Source organism: Rhipicephalus sanguineus, chromosome 6 (assembly GCF_013339695.2).
Source record: "Rhipicephalus sanguineus isolate Rsan-2018 chromosome 6, BIME_Rsan_1.4, whole genome shotgun sequence".
In the NCBI taxonomy this organism is placed as follows: domain Eukaryota; kingdom Metazoa; phylum Arthropoda; class Arachnida; order Ixodida; family Ixodidae; genus Rhipicephalus; species Rhipicephalus sanguineus.
In genome coordinates, this window is record NC_051181.1 from 176,214,629 (window position 1) to 176,231,022 (window position 16,394).

The following is a 16,394-nucleotide window of genomic DNA, read 5'->3' on the forward strand; positions in this document are numbered from 1 at the left end:
CAGAAAACATGGACGCACTTGTAGGACTATATTCTTCAGCGGTAGCACACGCGTAGTTCGGCTCTGTAGCTTTCCCTTCATTACAGGAAAAATCATTTTATACCACTCCCAGGCCGAAGAAACGCGCATCGCCTTCGTCTCAGAGTCGGGTCCCAATCAGATCAATGAGAACCATGAGATCTATACAATGGTAGTGGCGTGCTGTCGAGCGGAAGGAATCCCTGCAAAATTGCGACGCGCGTTTTTTTTTTTCTTTTTTTTTGCTCATCCTGTACCCTGCGCAAAGCTGTCTCTGGCAGTGGACAGTAGGCAGTGCGGTTGCTTGCAGTTAGCTTATCCGAGGGCGTTGCCTTCTTCTGCGGGTGGGAGCGTAGTCACGTGTTATTTTCCCCATTTCGCGAGCTTAGCACGTGATTAGTGCGATGTTGAAAATAGCGCAGTTAGACGTCATTTGAACATGCCTACATATGCCTCATTGACATTCATTTTCATAATTAGATGAGCACTTGTCGAGTTACAAGTATAATTATGACTACATAATTTGAACTCATTCACGAAAAAATTACCAGTGGCTACTCGAATGTACTGTGAGCAATATACATTAGCTTTGCCTCGCGTAACGCCTTTCCTCTTTTTTAAAATCGTGCTGGAATTCGTCACAAAGGGCTGGGTATATATGCACAATAGATAGTCTAAATGGGGCATTTTCCGCACACGTCTTACACCAGTCCGTGTTTAATTTCGCAATATTTTTTCAGGCAGATACTGCTGAAGGTGTGTCTGTGCCACTGGTTCTCTTAAGAAGCCTCGAAGCCTTGGCAAATACTCATCTCGATTTCGTACTTCCATTGGGAACATTGACCTGTTTATGTTATGATTAAAGAGACACTAAAGAGGAACCGGAAGTTGAGCTTCGATGGTAGATTATCTTATTACGATTACAACGATACCATTGTTACGGGGAGCAGAGCTTTTGTAAGCGAGAAAATAGCGAAAAACTGAAGGATGGGTGCTGACGCCACATCGGCTTTCCAGCACTAGGCGCTCGTGACGAAGAAAATCACAAACGCAGACGGGCCGCGATTGGTCGACAGCGATTTAATGCTGCTAATAAAAACGCCCCATGAAATTTCTCTAAAACGTCCATAAACAGTACTCGGCATCTACTTAAGCCGAGCCACTCAAGGAAGTACAAATTTAACGCAAGAATAAAATAAAAGAACAAAAAAACGGCATGGCACTACGTGCGGCCGTGATGGTTTCGGTTTTGCTCCGCGCAAAGTGTGCGTACTTTCCCAGCTTCGCGCTCCAGCGTTGCATAGTTTCGTTGGTTTAATTCCGTGGCTTGTTTAGTTCAGATTGAAAATGCCAAAATAGACGCCGGTGTGCGTTGACCTGCCGGCCGGAAACCTTTCCCACTGGTATTCCCACTGCACGGAAGCGTCCAGCCAGGCGTTTACCTTGAAAGTGCTTGGTAAACCTGGTAGAGTGCGCGAAGCGCCCGGTGGTTGTGGCGTTACGCGGAAGCCCGACGGGGCAGTCGCGAACACCCCTTTCTGCGCGGCATCGTGAACGTGAGGGCGAGCCGCTGGAAAGGTTCTCGCTGAAAAGGTTCATCGAGCCAGGGACGCAAGCACAAGCGTTTCGAGGTGCTCAAGACAGTGGCCGTCATGGAAGATCTCCGAAGTCAACGAACCTCCGGACCACTGTACGTACTCAACGCGGACCTCGTCGCCGATGGTTCTCGGAATCAAGTCGCCAAAGCGTCGGACTTGTACATGGTCATTGTATTTGTAGAACCCATTGGGCACCTCGTACATGCTCACCATCAGATGATACGCTAACGCGTTCTCCTCACTGGAAATATAGGCTTGAAAGAACCCGAAGAGGATGACGGCGTGAGCCGGCTGTACAAACGGCCCAAGGCGTCTGCTCAAGGGCAGAGGCAGTGGCGACATAACTGTATCGTTTCATGTGGTGCCGCGCGACGAGCCCCGTCTTTCGCAATGGCTCAACGCTGTACCCATGATTAGACGGCAGAAGGAGGAGCCAGAGAAATCGATGCTATGTTCTCTGCACTTCTCCCCGATGGGATTATATGTTCGTGGTGGGAATCGTTGCGCATTCAATCGGACGAACACAGGAAGGAAGGACAGAGTAAACGGAAAGAGCGCAAACTATCAACTGGCTTTATTCATTTGGTCGCTGCATATATATGCACTTTTTATCACACGTCCCAAATAAAACGAAAGAAGGGGAGAAGAAAAGAGGAGGAAACATGTCAAGGATACCTCACGTCAAAAACAAAAGCTGCGCAGAAAATTGCTTTCTGCGCTATACAGAGCAACAGAAGTGTCACTCACGCAGTTGTCGCCTAATTCCTTAATATAAAAAGCTTCTAACAGCTCACGACCCACTCTCTCCTTGCTCCTTCCTAGAATTTTTACCTTTTGAAGACCGGCTCACACCCCATGCATGAGCTGCAATGCGCGGGCAAGTTCGCTCCTTCTCTTCTCGTAATCGACGCAGCATGTTCCCCAACGCGCTCATTCACGCAGCGCCCTGTTTGGCCCACGTAAGAACGTCCGCACGTGAGAGGAATTTGGTACACCACTCCTGTGGCACATTTCAAGAACGTTTCGGCATGCTTTTTACCGCAGCCGCTTCGCCGTTGTCCGTTCTCGCCAATCCTTGGGCATAAGCCGGCGAGCTTTTTTGGCGCAGAAAAAACCACTTGGACGCCATGCCTGTCTGCCACTTTTTTCAAGTGATGCGCAACTTTGTGCATATATGGCACGACTGTGATATTCCTCCCACGCAGGCGCTCTGTGTTGCTGCCAAGATATTCTTTTTTTATCTTTTTGAGTAGACTCTCAGCCACAGCCGTGATGATCGCGGTGGGGAAGCCTGCTGAAAGCAGCCTATTGATTTGATTATGGAAGCTCTCATGCATGGCATGCGGGCATGACTTGGTAAGAGCTGATTCCAGGCAGGAGTTTGCAATTGCTCTCTTGACTATCTTGGAATGCGCAGATTCAAAAGGCAAGAGCTCTTTCTGCGCCCTTGGTGCATATCGCCAGCAGATGTGATGTGCACTAAAATTCAAGTTAATATCTAAAAACTGCAGTGATCCGTTAGACGGGACTTCATGCGTGAACACTAGACCTTTACCACATTGTCTAAAGTTGGTTAAAATTCTGCTCACTGAATCAGCGTGGGTCATGGTTATTTGCTCTGAGATAACAATTAAAAAATCATCTACATATCGGAAGGCCTTAAGGACCCCTTGATCAGCAAGCTCACGACTAAGGGAGCGGTCCACGGCGGCTAAAAATATATTACACAGGACCGGGGCAACACATGATCCTATACATATGCCCTGCCGCTGAATGTAAAAGTCATCGTTAAAGGATATAAATGTGGCTTGATTATATGTACAAGTCTGCGCTAGGGAAGGCTCTCGGCGTGCCCAAAAAGGCAGTTCTCTCCTGATCAGCTGTGCCATCCCGTCATTCCCGCCACAGGTGCTCTTGCAGGAGCAAACCACCGTCTCGGTGAGTGTCGAATCCCACTTATGATCGCCACCGTAAACGTATACCGAGTAGGCGCGCCACTTTTTTCTCTTGTTTAGTTTTTCAGGTTGCCATTGCCGAGTCCGTGATCGAGGGCGACGCAGCTGGGGTAACTGTGGAAATCCAAAGTGGGGTAAGTTGAGGTCATCCCCATGAGCTGCAGTAGTCTATTGCAGGAATGAAGTGCGTTCAGAGATTGTGTGCGTTACACAAATGTACGAAGGTCCGAACGAGTGTTTGACGTCCAACAATGTGAAACAATTCAAACTTTTCGTGTGTGCGACAGAGCATTCGTTCTACTTTCCAGGACAATTGCGTTGCAGAGACCGAGAGGTCGCAGTATGACGTAACCACTGCGCCATTTGGAAGCCACAGAGAGGTGCTAGCGATGTTTACGGTATCATATCGTGGTACTGCACGGTACAAAGCAATCCGAACTAAGCTTGACTGCTTTGCGCATATAGAGATGTGTCACTCGAAACTGGCTCAATTTCTGTCGTGGTAGTGCAGATTATTTGCTTTTCAGGTCGACGATTTCTTCATGGACACAGCTGAGGATTATGGAGCCGGCTGCCCCATGGGAATACTCTCAGAGGTAAGTGAAGAAACGGCAGATCCCATGCACTGTGGGAATCGATGTGATGCGAAGCAGCCAGCAAGGAGCTGCATACGTCGCCTTGTTTGTCTTTGAGTCAAATGAAGTCGCTCATGTCATGAAACCTAGTCCACTATATATAGCATGTTTCTCATACATGCATGCATGCCCAAATATGGTATAAAGTACGCCATATGTCAGTGAAACGTATATATTCTTGTCGTACAATTAAAGACCAGTCAATTATATTCGTCACGCACTCACCTCATGCCATAGCGATTTGGTATATATCCAGTGAACAAAACAACCGGAAGCGCACCAAGACAGTGTCATGTAAAACATGCCGTGCATGATATGTATGTCACGATTTTCATGTTACCACCTGTCATTTAAGTTTGTCATACAGTAACGTCACGCATTACCAATTTTGGTGCATATCAAGCTAGCGAACCGGTCGCGAGCGCGCCATGAGCGTCGCATGTAACTCATGGCCTACTTCACATGCATGTCATGATTGTCGTGTTACCTGTCATTTATGTTCTTCGTACAGTCACTTCACGCAATACCAATTTTGATGTATCTCAAGCTAACGAACTGGCCGCGAGAGTACGATTAGCGTGGCAGGTAAATCATGCCCTACATGACAGGCATGTTATAATTGTCGTGTTACGTGTCATTTATATTCGTCGTACAGTCACGTCACGCAATACCTGTTTTGGTGTATATCAAGCTAGAAAACCGGCCACAGGCGTACCATGAGCGTGGCATGTAAATAATGCCCTACATGACATGCATGTCGTATCAGAACCTGTCATTTATGTTCGTCATACAGTAACGTAACGCAATACCCAATTTGGTACATGTCAAGCTAGCGAAATGGCAGCGAGGGTGCCAGCAGCATGCAAATCATGCCATATATGGCATGCATGTCATGATTTTCATGTCACCGCCTGTCATTTACGTTTGTCTTCGAGAGTCACATTTACGAGAGTCACATCGCGCATACCAACTTTTGTGTATATCAAGCTAACGAACCGGCCGTGAGCACAACATGCGTGGCATGTAAGTCATTCCCTACATGACACGCATGCCATGATTTTCATGTTATCATCACTCATTTATGTTCTTTTTTATGTTCTAATTATGTTAAACGGGATGAGCTTTCATCCCGTTTATGTAGGGCTGGTCCTCACACTAAGCTCAGACAGCTTGTGTGGTGCAGAAAATGCAATTGAGATGCTCACTTTCTCACCCATTTTTTGAGCTTGTGAGAAATTGCATGTTTATGCGGGATAACCGCCACCTTATTTCTCGCTGCTGCCTGAAGACCAGGAGAACTACTCCATGTCTGCCGTCATACACAATTGAATGAGCATTTTTCATGTTCATGTTAATAAATTTCAGTTGGAAGTCAGCGCTAGTCCTCGTCGGTTACTCGTCCTTGTGTGTTTCGCGCGCTGTTCACGTCGCCATGGAATACCAGCTAGCCCGGTCACACACCTTGCTTTTTCTGAAGCAAGGCATGTTGTTGGGATAGTCGGTTCATAAATTTAAGAGAACGCTTAAACTGCGCAAAGACGACATGTTAGAAACATATAAAACACACACACATGAATCACAGACTTTCGACTGTGTATATTCTTCAAGGTAGAACGTGTATAAGAGTTAACAGAGAACAATTGCGCCGATAATCTAACCGGCTGCGAAAATGTGGCAAGACCACGTGCGCGTTAAAATCACAGAAGGGTCCTTATGTGACCATCTAAGAAATTTATTTCCTTTTTTGTCTTTTTTTTGTGACGAAGAAAAGCCTCGATGACCTCTCTTTCTGTTGTCGTTCTTGGATTAGAAAGGAATTTTGTTTTTTACAGCTGAGGAAAAGAGCTCATGCTGTCGCAGTTCTTGCATTGTAAGGCAAGATTACTGGCCCAGCCAGTGCGCATGGATTGCTTGCGTCTTGCGCGCGTTCATTGAAGCAGCCGCCGGTTTGACAAATATACGAGTGACCACAGGACAAACAAATTGCATAAATAACATTTGACATGCATTTTGTGTACTCATTCTTGTGGTCCTTTGTGCACGAGCCTTGTTCTTTTTTTAAGTCAGCAGAGGGCACACTTTTTTAAGTTTGCATGGCACTGAAAACACGACGCAAATTCCGTACCTTTCTGCTAACCTTTTGATGTGTGATAGGCAATGCGAATATGGCATAACTTAAGGTGGTTGTTAAATCAAGCGTTGCTGTCCTTTCTGTAGAATTTTTTCTTGAAGTAGGCTTTCACAAGTGCTGCGGATTAGAGAGAGAGAGAGAAATGTTTTAATGAAAAGCTGGAGATGTTTGGCTGGCTATTCGCCTGACATGCTATTCCTGGTGCTGGGTGATGATTATGATATATACACTGATAACCACATAACACATACAAAGACTACACTGTTTACAACGTGTCGGTCAGGCTTGTGGCCCGCAAAAAAGTCAGCAGCGCTTTCGTAGCGCGTAACGCACAGGTGCTGTTTTGCCATGGGCCCAGAATGTGCCGCAGTTCTAAACACGAGTCCTGTTGAAGGTGCAAGGCCGCCTTCAGAGATCGTCTTTCTGTTGCGTATCGCCTGCATTCGCAGAGAACGTGTTTCAGGTCTTCGAGGACGTTACATTCAACACACAATGGTGAGTCCGGCAGCTTGATTTTGTTCTTGAAGTAATGAGTGTAGGCGACGTTTAGTCTGATGCGGTGCAAGCATGTTTCCTCTTGCCTGTTCAGGTCTCGCGGCATATCGAATGCGCACGATGGATCACTTTTGTAAAGAGGCCCATACTGGTGACTGGCATCTGTCCAGAGGAATCGCTGGAAGCGCCAAGCATGTGCCGATACGAGTGTCGCCGCGTCTTTTCTCGAGAAAGGTATTTCAACCATTTCTCTCGAGGCGTCATGTCCAGCTTTGGCAGCGTCATCAGCCTGGACGTTGCCTTGTATTCCGCAGTGGGCAGGTATCCACTGTAGAACAATGCGGTGATTCAGTTCGCAGGCTTTGTAGTATAGGCGTTCGATGTCCATTACGAGCTGTTCCTGCGTGATCGGGACTTCAGAGACTGCAGCGCCGATCTTGAGTCGGTGAAGGTGACCCAAGACTCGGCTGTCTGGTCTACGATGAAATTAAAAGCAGCCCGTAGTGTAGCCAGCTCGGTGGCTGTAGATCAAGTACGGTGACTGAGAGTGACAGAAATGGTGACATTGCAGACGGAATTCAGACCCCAATGGCAGATGACGTGGCGTTACAGAGCCGTCAGTGTAAATATGACGTTGAGCCTTGTAGCTGTTTTCTATGTGCTGTAGATTGAATTATGTTAGTGCTGGTCCGGGTGTGCACCTCTTGTTACTGAACCCAGGCACGAAAGTGACAATGGACCACGAAGGAATTTTCTACGATGGCTCCGCGGCCATCGATGCGCTTCGGTAATGCAGCGGGAGTAAGCTCCGTACCACAGGACCGTTGTCTGAAGCAAGCGGATGACCTGGCACTTTGGTGGCATAGCGCAAGTGGACTTGAAGAAACTCCTGCTGCAGGAGCACTGAAGCTGATAGACGTCTGCTTTCTTCAAGGGTTCCGATAGTTGATGCATTTTTCGGTAGGCCAAGGCACACCCTCAGGGCTTTTGCTTGAGCTCCAGTGAGTGCTTGTATGTTGGTTTGGGAAATGCCATGTAGCGCAGGAAGGCTGTGTCGTAGAAGACCTTCGCAGAGAGCCGTGTACATTCGCAGCAGGGCGTTTACGGAGCAGCCCCCGGCGTTGCTTGATAACAAGCGGAAGATGCTCGCGTATAACCCAACTTTTTCAGCACTTTGGTGAAACTTTGGTATAACCCAACTTTTTCAGCACTTTGGTGACACGCATGTCATGCGTGTCACCAAAGTGCTGAAAAAGTTGGGTTATACCAAAGTTTCACCAAAGTGCATGTCATGCTGTGCATGACATGCGTGTCATGATTTTCATGTTACCAACTCTTATTTATGTTCGTCACACAGTTACGTCGCGAGATACCTATTTCGGTGTATATCAGGCTAGCGAAACGGCAGCCAGCGCACCATGAGCGTGGCACCTAAGTCATGCTGTGCATGACATGCGTGTCATGATTTTCGTGTTACCAACTCTTATTTATGTTCGTCACACGGTTACGTCGCGAGATACCTATTTTGGTGTATATCAGGCTAGCGAAACGGCCGCCAGCGCACCATGAGCGCGGCACGTAAGTCATGCTGTGCATGACATGCGTGTCATGATTTGCAGGGGCGTAGCCAGAAATGTTTTTTTTTTTGGTGGGGGGGGGGGGGTTCAACCATACTTTTTGTATGTTCGTGCGTGCGTTTGTATGCGCGCGTGCATATATACGCCAGCAAAACGGAAAAATTTCGGGGGGGGGCGGGTTTGAACCCCCCACCCCCCCCTGGCTACGCCCCTGATTTGCACATTAGGACCTCTCACTTATGTTTGTCGTAGGCTCTTGTCACGCCGTACCAGTTTTGGTATATAGCAAACTAACGAAACGGCCGCAAGAGCACCAAAACAGTGGCATGTAAATCATGTCGTTCATGACATGGATATCATGATTTTCATGTTATGACCTGTCATTTATGTTCGTCATAAAATCATGTTTCGCCATACCAGTTTTGGTGTAAATCCTATTAACGAAACGGCCAGGAGAGCACAAAGTCGTAGGCGGCTAGATAGATAGGTAGATACGCTCAAAGTCGCAGAAGTTCGCTAAGAAATGCTTCGCATTTAAAAACCTACGACCTCTCGGTGCGCGACACATCGCTGGTGTTTAGGCCACTTATCTACCGCCAAACACATAACGGAGGCTGCCTGAACGCGCCTTTTATCTTTCACACTTTCCTCTCACAGTGCTCTTGGATAGGTGGATGCTATGAGCGTCCCTTTATAAAGGGGGCGGTGACGTGTGCGCCACTATGGTCGAAAACAAACAAACTTCTTTGCCACTGCTATTATCTCCTGAAACACGCCTTTGCTACGACCGTCCCATTCGGCGCGTTTTCAATAGAAGATCAATGTCGTCAACGCTTTAACACACACCGCGAGGTGGCGGCGTTAGCCCAAACGTCACTCATAGCATCCATCAATATCGAAAAATAGCTCTCCGACGCTCGCCTGGCTGTCGGACCGCGTTCCCCGCTCGCCATGCGAGAATTAACGGCCAGGCTAGAGGGAGGAGACGACGCTCGTCGCTTTTCTCTTCGCGTTTCACAACGCTTTGAAGGAGTGCACTTAGGGTATCAGTGTTTACTATGTGCTTGTTGATGCCATCCTTGCGCGGGATTCACCCCCCCCCCATGTGCGGTTGCCAGGTATATGTTCACAACTTCAGCTACCGCAAGGGTTAAATCATGATCATGGGCGTTAGTCGTCGGTAAGGAGATGTGCCACTAGGCGTCAACAGGGGTGCATCCACATCACGCGGTAAGAACAATAGACATTGTACAAGCTCTCATATGCCAATACATTATAAAAAAACAACTTCTTCTGTGACGACACGTTTCACTTTCGTGTTATACCGATTCCGATGACGGAGGGATCAGCCATCTTTTTCCTTTAATACTCGACCGTGGGGCGTCCACGTCATGAGCCTGTCGATTGTCACTCCCAGAAACTTATGACTTGGCACATACCGAATGGGAGAATCCGCTACCTTTAACAAATAGTGCGAGACATCACGCCTAGTAAAAGCAACGGCGGTACATTTTTCTGGTGACATCGTTATACCTCGTGCGAGTAAGAATTTCTCGATTCACTTGAGAGCTTTCTGTAATCTTGCTCGTGGGACACGTCTTGCAACCTTGCTCGTAGGACACCCTTGAGCTCCAGTGAGTGCTTGTATGTTGGTTTGGGAAATGGTATGTAGCGCAGGAAGGCTGTGTCGTAGAAGACCTTCGCAGAGAGCCGTGTACATTCGCAGCAGGGCGTTTACGGAGCAGCCACCGGCGTTGCTTGATAACAAGCGGAAGATGCTCGCGTATAACCCAACTTTTTCCTTTAATACTCGACCGTGGGGCGTCCACGTCATCAGCCTGTCGATTGTCACTCCCAGAAACTTATGACTTGGCACATACCCAATGGAAGAATCCGCTACCTTTAACAAATAGTGCGAGACATCACGCCTAGTAAAAGCAACGGCGGTACATTTTTCTGGTGACATCGTTATACCTCGTGCGAGTAAGGATTTCTCGATTCACTTGAGAGCTTTCTGTAACCTTGCTCGTAGGACACGTCTGTTGCGACCGCTGCTTCATATACAGATGTCATCTGCATACAGAGAGATTTCAACCGATGCAGGGATGCGTTTCTCCAGCCGGATGAGGGCGATGTTGAATAAGGTCAGACTTAGAACACCACCCTGGGGAATTCCTCGTTGCACTGTGTGCGGGGTTTTCTCACCTTCTTTCGTGGACATGTAGACTGACCGATCGGTGAAGTAGTCGCAGATCCAGCGGTACATACGACCACCGACTCTAACAGACTTCAGAGCGTAAAGGATAGACTCGTGAGTCACGTTATCGAACGCTCCCTTGATGTCGAGGAATACGCCGATAGTGATATGCTGCCTCTAGCTTTGTTGACTTTTACACAGTTGATAAGGCTGGGTGATCTAGGTAACCGGCATAGGTCGGCAAATTCACTCATGAGTCGATTCACTCAGACTCATTCAGACACAGATCGAGCCGTGAGTGTGAGTCTGAGTGAGTCCGGGTGAGTCTGGTTGAGAAACATTTTAGTGAGTCCGAGTCCGAGTGATTCCGGTTGAGGAAGTTTGCGGTGAATCTGAGTCCGAGTGAGCCCTAAGGGAAAATATATATTTCTTGAGTGAGTGCGTGAGCTCCACACTTTTTTGCCGATTCTATCTACAAAACTTCAGCATTACTATCAGCCTTATGTCGGCTCACATTTATACTCCCGTCGACTCACACATACTTCAAAGCACTAGCGTTCATACGCCTGCTTAATATTCATTAACCAGAGCGTGAATTACGAAGAGGTGGGGGCAAGTGCCGTGACTCACCCTCCTCCCCCCCGCGAGACACACATTTACAGGAAGTTCTTGATAAAAAATATCTCGTGTGAGTAATCACTTCCGATAACAATGTCCTGGACTGCAACCACTGATAATTCATACTTGAAGGTACGAGATCAAAATGCGCCAAGCAGAGCGCAATTATGCTAGATATCGGTGTTAAAAAGCACTGACACCTTGGTCGAAACAGCCAAATATACGCTAACGGACTTATGAGTCGACTCACTAAGACTCAAGTAGAGCCGCGAGTCTGAGTCTGCGTGAGTAATATTTTGGTGAGTTTGAGTCCGAATGAGTCCGGCTGAAAAAATATCAGTGAGTCTGAGTCCGAGTGGGGAAGCATACGTAATAGAAAAAAAAATAAGGATCGGTGTGTTAGCGAGCCGTCCGTGGCTTTGTTTCGGAAGGAAATTTTTTTTCTCGAGGCTACAATTTAAAGTGCTCCTAGATGGCCTTTTCTGCTTACTTTTTCTTTTTTTCTTTTTACTGTTTTTTTTTGTTGTTTTGTTAGGGGTGGCTGGATCTTGCTTCACTTGGTAGATCATTGCACATGCGCATCGTTGTTGTCCATTGCTCTTACGCATCATACTGTAGATATATAGGATGATCGGTCACGCACAATAAAAAGTTGGTAGTGAGCGCTGTGTGTGGGGTGTGTTCCTGAGTGGATGCGTGCGTGAATGTGAGCGTGTTTCGAGTGAATGCCAAGTTGCGCCGATTTCCTCAAAATGAGTCTGAGTGAGTCCGGTGAAGGAAAATTTTGGTGAATCTGAGTCCGAGCGAGCTCTAAGGGCGAAGTATATTGCATGAGTGAGTCTGAGTGAGTTCCACATTTTTCGCGGACCTACATGGTAACCGATGTACACAGCAGGCACTCAACCTGACAGTTGAAGCTGCTACAACCATGTGTGCACAGGATTTCTGTAGGGCTGAGCTAAAGCTAGACATGGTCATCCCTCGTTTCCTGAGTTTGGAGTGTGCGCTCTTGTAAGGCAACATACTTTTGTTAGACTTTGGGTTGTACGCTCAGCAAACGAGGATGTCGGTGAAATGCAGTTTAAAATCTAGCAAGTGGATGCAGTTGTCCTTGGTCAGCACACTGTTCGAAGTACGCAACACAGAGCCCAGTAATGTTTAGACACGAAGTGGAACTCCGGGTGCTCTGTGATGCATCCTTCAGGCTGCGCAGCAGTGACAGGGTGTCCTATCTCACGACAGCAGAGGCACTCCTCCTCGCTGAAGTTGTCGAGTACCACGCAATGTCTGCAGTCGCAGCTGAAACAACACCAAACAAGCGCTCAAATTTTTCACTTTGGGCTCCGTTCATAAGATAGTGCACGCAATACATAGCTGCTGGAGGCACCTTTTTGCTTAAGGTATCGTTGGTGGGGAACTGCGCATGACAAGGTAACAGGGATCTTTCGGTAGGGGTGGAATTCGATTAAGATCTAATTCTTTGAATAAAATTTGATTCCTTAAGGAATAGCTTCCTTGCGGTGTCAATCGTAATAAATAGGTTTTATCCTGGTCCGGGTGAGTTGGTGTCGTTTGACGTACAATACAGGTGTCGCAAGGCGCGCTTTTGACAGTTATCGAGTCCAATAGGAATCGATTTTTGTAATCGCGACCGGATTATTTCCCGGTTGCGGTCCCTATCGCGGCTCGAATACGATCGAAAGTGCACCGTGTGACGAAACATTCAGCGCGTAGACACGACAGCGTAGACACCGCTGCGGACTGAGCTCAATGACATCGCCCTGATACTGCATAAATAAGCCGCAGGAGAGGTTGCACAGCGCACGCGGACAGAACTTTGGCCCTAGAGGCAAACCCTTGCTTCGTCGCATTGACGCACCATTCTACTTCCGAGGCACCTAGCAGAAGCCCAATTTCTTCTTCCTGAACGGAAGAAATGCGTGAGCAGTTAAATGCTTTAGCTCTTACGAGTCAGTACGCGCGAGTCGCGAATGAAGCTCTTCGCCGACGACGTCGCTTCCGTCGACGAAAACAACGCTTCGCTCTCCGACGGCGCGCGCTGAAACACCTGCCCCGCGAGCTCGAAGAAGCATATCGCGTTCCACTTGGCTGAAGTCGCTCAAATGTAAACCCGTTTTCCTTGCGAGGTCTTCGTTGCAAGGTTCAGCGGGTTCAGCGGCACCGCCATCCATCGCATCCATGACTATGGAAAACACAGAAGCAGCCATGAACCAGCGGCAGCGGCCGCTTATGCATGCGGTGGCGTATCATGGCGCCCTCTGATTCGCTGAAAGTAATGAAATTAGTGACGACACAGCTCCAGCACCAAATTCGAGGCGAGGGAAATTGAAGAAGAGATATTTGGTCTTTGATTACGAGTTTCTCCGCTAATAAGTCATCTTTTTGCACGGAGCAAAAACCTGCACGCATTCTCGAATGCCCTTCTTTGCTCAACTTCGTGTTGCTCGTCTCTCTTTAACCTAGCGTTTACATTCACAGAGCAATACCACTTGATGTCTAAGAAACAAACACCTGAAAAAAGCATGTTTCCGAGAGAAAGAAGGGCTTCACTTTTTCCGATACGGCATTGCGAGGGCTTCGTTGCGGCTAACCAGCATTCCATCTCGTGGAGACTCTCGCCCGCAACCATACCACTGTCTCAGGAGTGGTACCTGAAAAGACCCAATGTGCACTTTGAAGTGCCGGGGATATCTAAAAAGGCTAGCCTGTCATCTGCAGCCCTCAAGCAGATGTCATTGGATCTTTTGCATATGTAATATGATAACCGAATTCATGTTTACCCGGATGGCTTGGTCTCGGGAAGTTCGACTGGAGCATTTGCGGTACCATTTCGATCAATCACCGTCAAGATCAAGACCTCACACGTCGCGACATCTACGGGCTCTGAGCTCGCCGCTCCACGAGCCGCTATGTAGTTTGCTATGCAAGAATCCCGTAGTAAATGGGCCATAATATGCGACACTAAGGGAGCCCTTGAATGCGTAAGACGCCTACGACGTGGAACCTAGTTGGTGTCTCATATCAATGAAATTTGTCATCGCGCCGCTAATCAAGGACATTACATAGTTTTGCAATGGCTACCGGGCAGGGCCGTAGCCAAGGGGGTCCTAAAGTCCGGCCCCCCTCCCCCCCGAAATATTGATGAATGGGGGTGTTCTACGGAAAATAAATCTTGAAAATAGGTGTCTTTCTCGAAAAGTAAAGGCCTTGAGCAAGTGGGCCATCCCCGGAAAAAAATTCCTGACTACGGACCTGCTGCCGGGTCACTGTGGCATCAGTGGTAACCACCTCGCCGACGACGCTGCCCGATGTGCCCATGATGGAGCGCCCACAGTTTTTATAACCTTGTAAAGAGTAGACGCTGCAAGGGAACTTCGTCACATCGCGCATATTGCCACGCTTGTGCACTGGAATTCTCCGCTTAACTCCAATCGTCGCCGACAGAACCTTGAATCGTTACTCCAGCTACAACTGCCATCCAGTGCTGTGCCGACAGTGCTGTGCCGGTTGTGGGTCAGTGTAGCGTTTACCAACTCATTCAGCCATCGCAGTGGCATCCATGTGCGAGAGCTGCAACTTTGTAGAGACTATTGAACATCTCTTGTGCCACTGTCCCCAATATGATGAAGATCGCCAGACTCTCCACTGTGCCTTAAGTAGACTCGATTATCGGCCCTTTAATTAAGAAAAGATCTTGGGAACCTGGTCGCACAGCACATGAGCCCAGAAAGCCACACGAGCCCTCCTGCAGTACTTGAAGGCAACGGCATTGAGTGACCGCCTGTGAAACTCTGCACTATGTGTGTGATGTGAAATGTGTCTATCCTTCTCTCCCTCCCTTATTTGTGTAGGGTAGAAAGCTGGACGTATAGTATAGTTATAGTCCCTACCTTTCCTATATTCCTTCTCTCTCTATCTCCGTTCCAGAATTTTTCTTTTTTGAAACCTCCTTGGTCGTGTCGCACTGTCACTGCGCTTGCGACATGTTTATGACATCAACGGTATCACAGCGTTTCTAGGCTCCACTAGAAGAACCCTATTGTCGATTGACCTTCTTGGCTTTTGAGAGGACGGGACAACGTTCCACTCCACTAAAAGGAGAAAGGTTGCTTCATTAGCAGGTCAATTAAGAAGACCTCTGTAGCCGCTCCTATAAAAAAGCGCTGGCAAAATTCTGGAAAGCCCCCTTCGCTCACCTGACAAAGCGCTCAGCCTTAGCAAATCCGTGGTCCAGGTCCCAGTTGAGGTTGTGTCTTCTCGGCGGCATGCTCAGGTACTTTCCGTGTACGTTGCCAGAAGCGTAAGAGCCCTCGGCACCGACCAGCGAATAGATGCCAACCTCTTGGGGATCAGCATAGTGGGGCGCTTGGCCCCGGTATGCTTCGGGAGCGAGCACCGCCATCATGGATGTCATCTTCACCTCGTTGATAAACGCACTGCAGAGAAGCGAAGTTCAATCTTTTGCTGCAAAATCCGTACGTGTGTGCACGTTTGTGCCTGTGTACACGCGTGTAACTTGTCGTTGTAGTGTCTCCCCGCATCCCTCGGTTGACTAAGGCATCCAGTGAGCGACCTCGTCAATAGCCCAAGATACTTCTAGAAATGAAGCTTAATAATGTGACGTTTTGGGCGTGTTGGTTTGTCATACTAAGGCTTATAGCGCACGAAAGAAACACGGACAAAGAAGACGCGGCACACACAGGCGCCTCTAGAGCTGCCCCACTGCCGGTCGAATAACTTTTTAGAAAGTATGGTTTGTACAAAGAACTTGCGCATTTCACAGGGAAAGAAAGTAACCATCTGCTTTTACAGTTAGTTTGCTCAAAAATGTGTTTCTTAGGGTTAGCAATTACAGTCTTATAGGAACAACTGAAAAATTCATTCTCAAATGTAATCGATTTGGGGCGGAATAACTTACGACTGTTCCTTGCTGTTTTGCTCCTTTGTACTTGGCGTCAAACTTGCATCAACAAGGCAAGTATGGGTGGGAACGAGCAACATTTTCTTAATAGCCCAGTCAACGCACTCTTTGTTTACTGGAAATCCCCTTTTCTTTCTTGGAAAACGAATAGAATTGCAGGCTCTTTACATTTCATCATCTACCGGCCTGCACCACTCGATAAGCGCGTAGATGTGGAGAGAGTTTAGT

General features: G+C 47.8%; 1 protein-coding gene across 1 annotated transcript in view; it reads right to left on the reverse strand.

Annotated features, from left to right (window-relative positions):
• LOC119397087 (uncharacterized) overlaps positions 1-16,394 on the reverse strand; it is a 279,847-nt gene that overhangs the window by 120,000 nt on the left and 143,453 nt on the right. Inside the window, exon 2 of the mRNA XM_049417322.1 lies at positions 15,442-15,681. Coding sequence (XP_049273279.1) covers positions 15,442-15,681 — 240 coding nt within the window. The remainder of the gene's footprint in view (positions 1-15,441; positions 15,682-16,394) is intronic.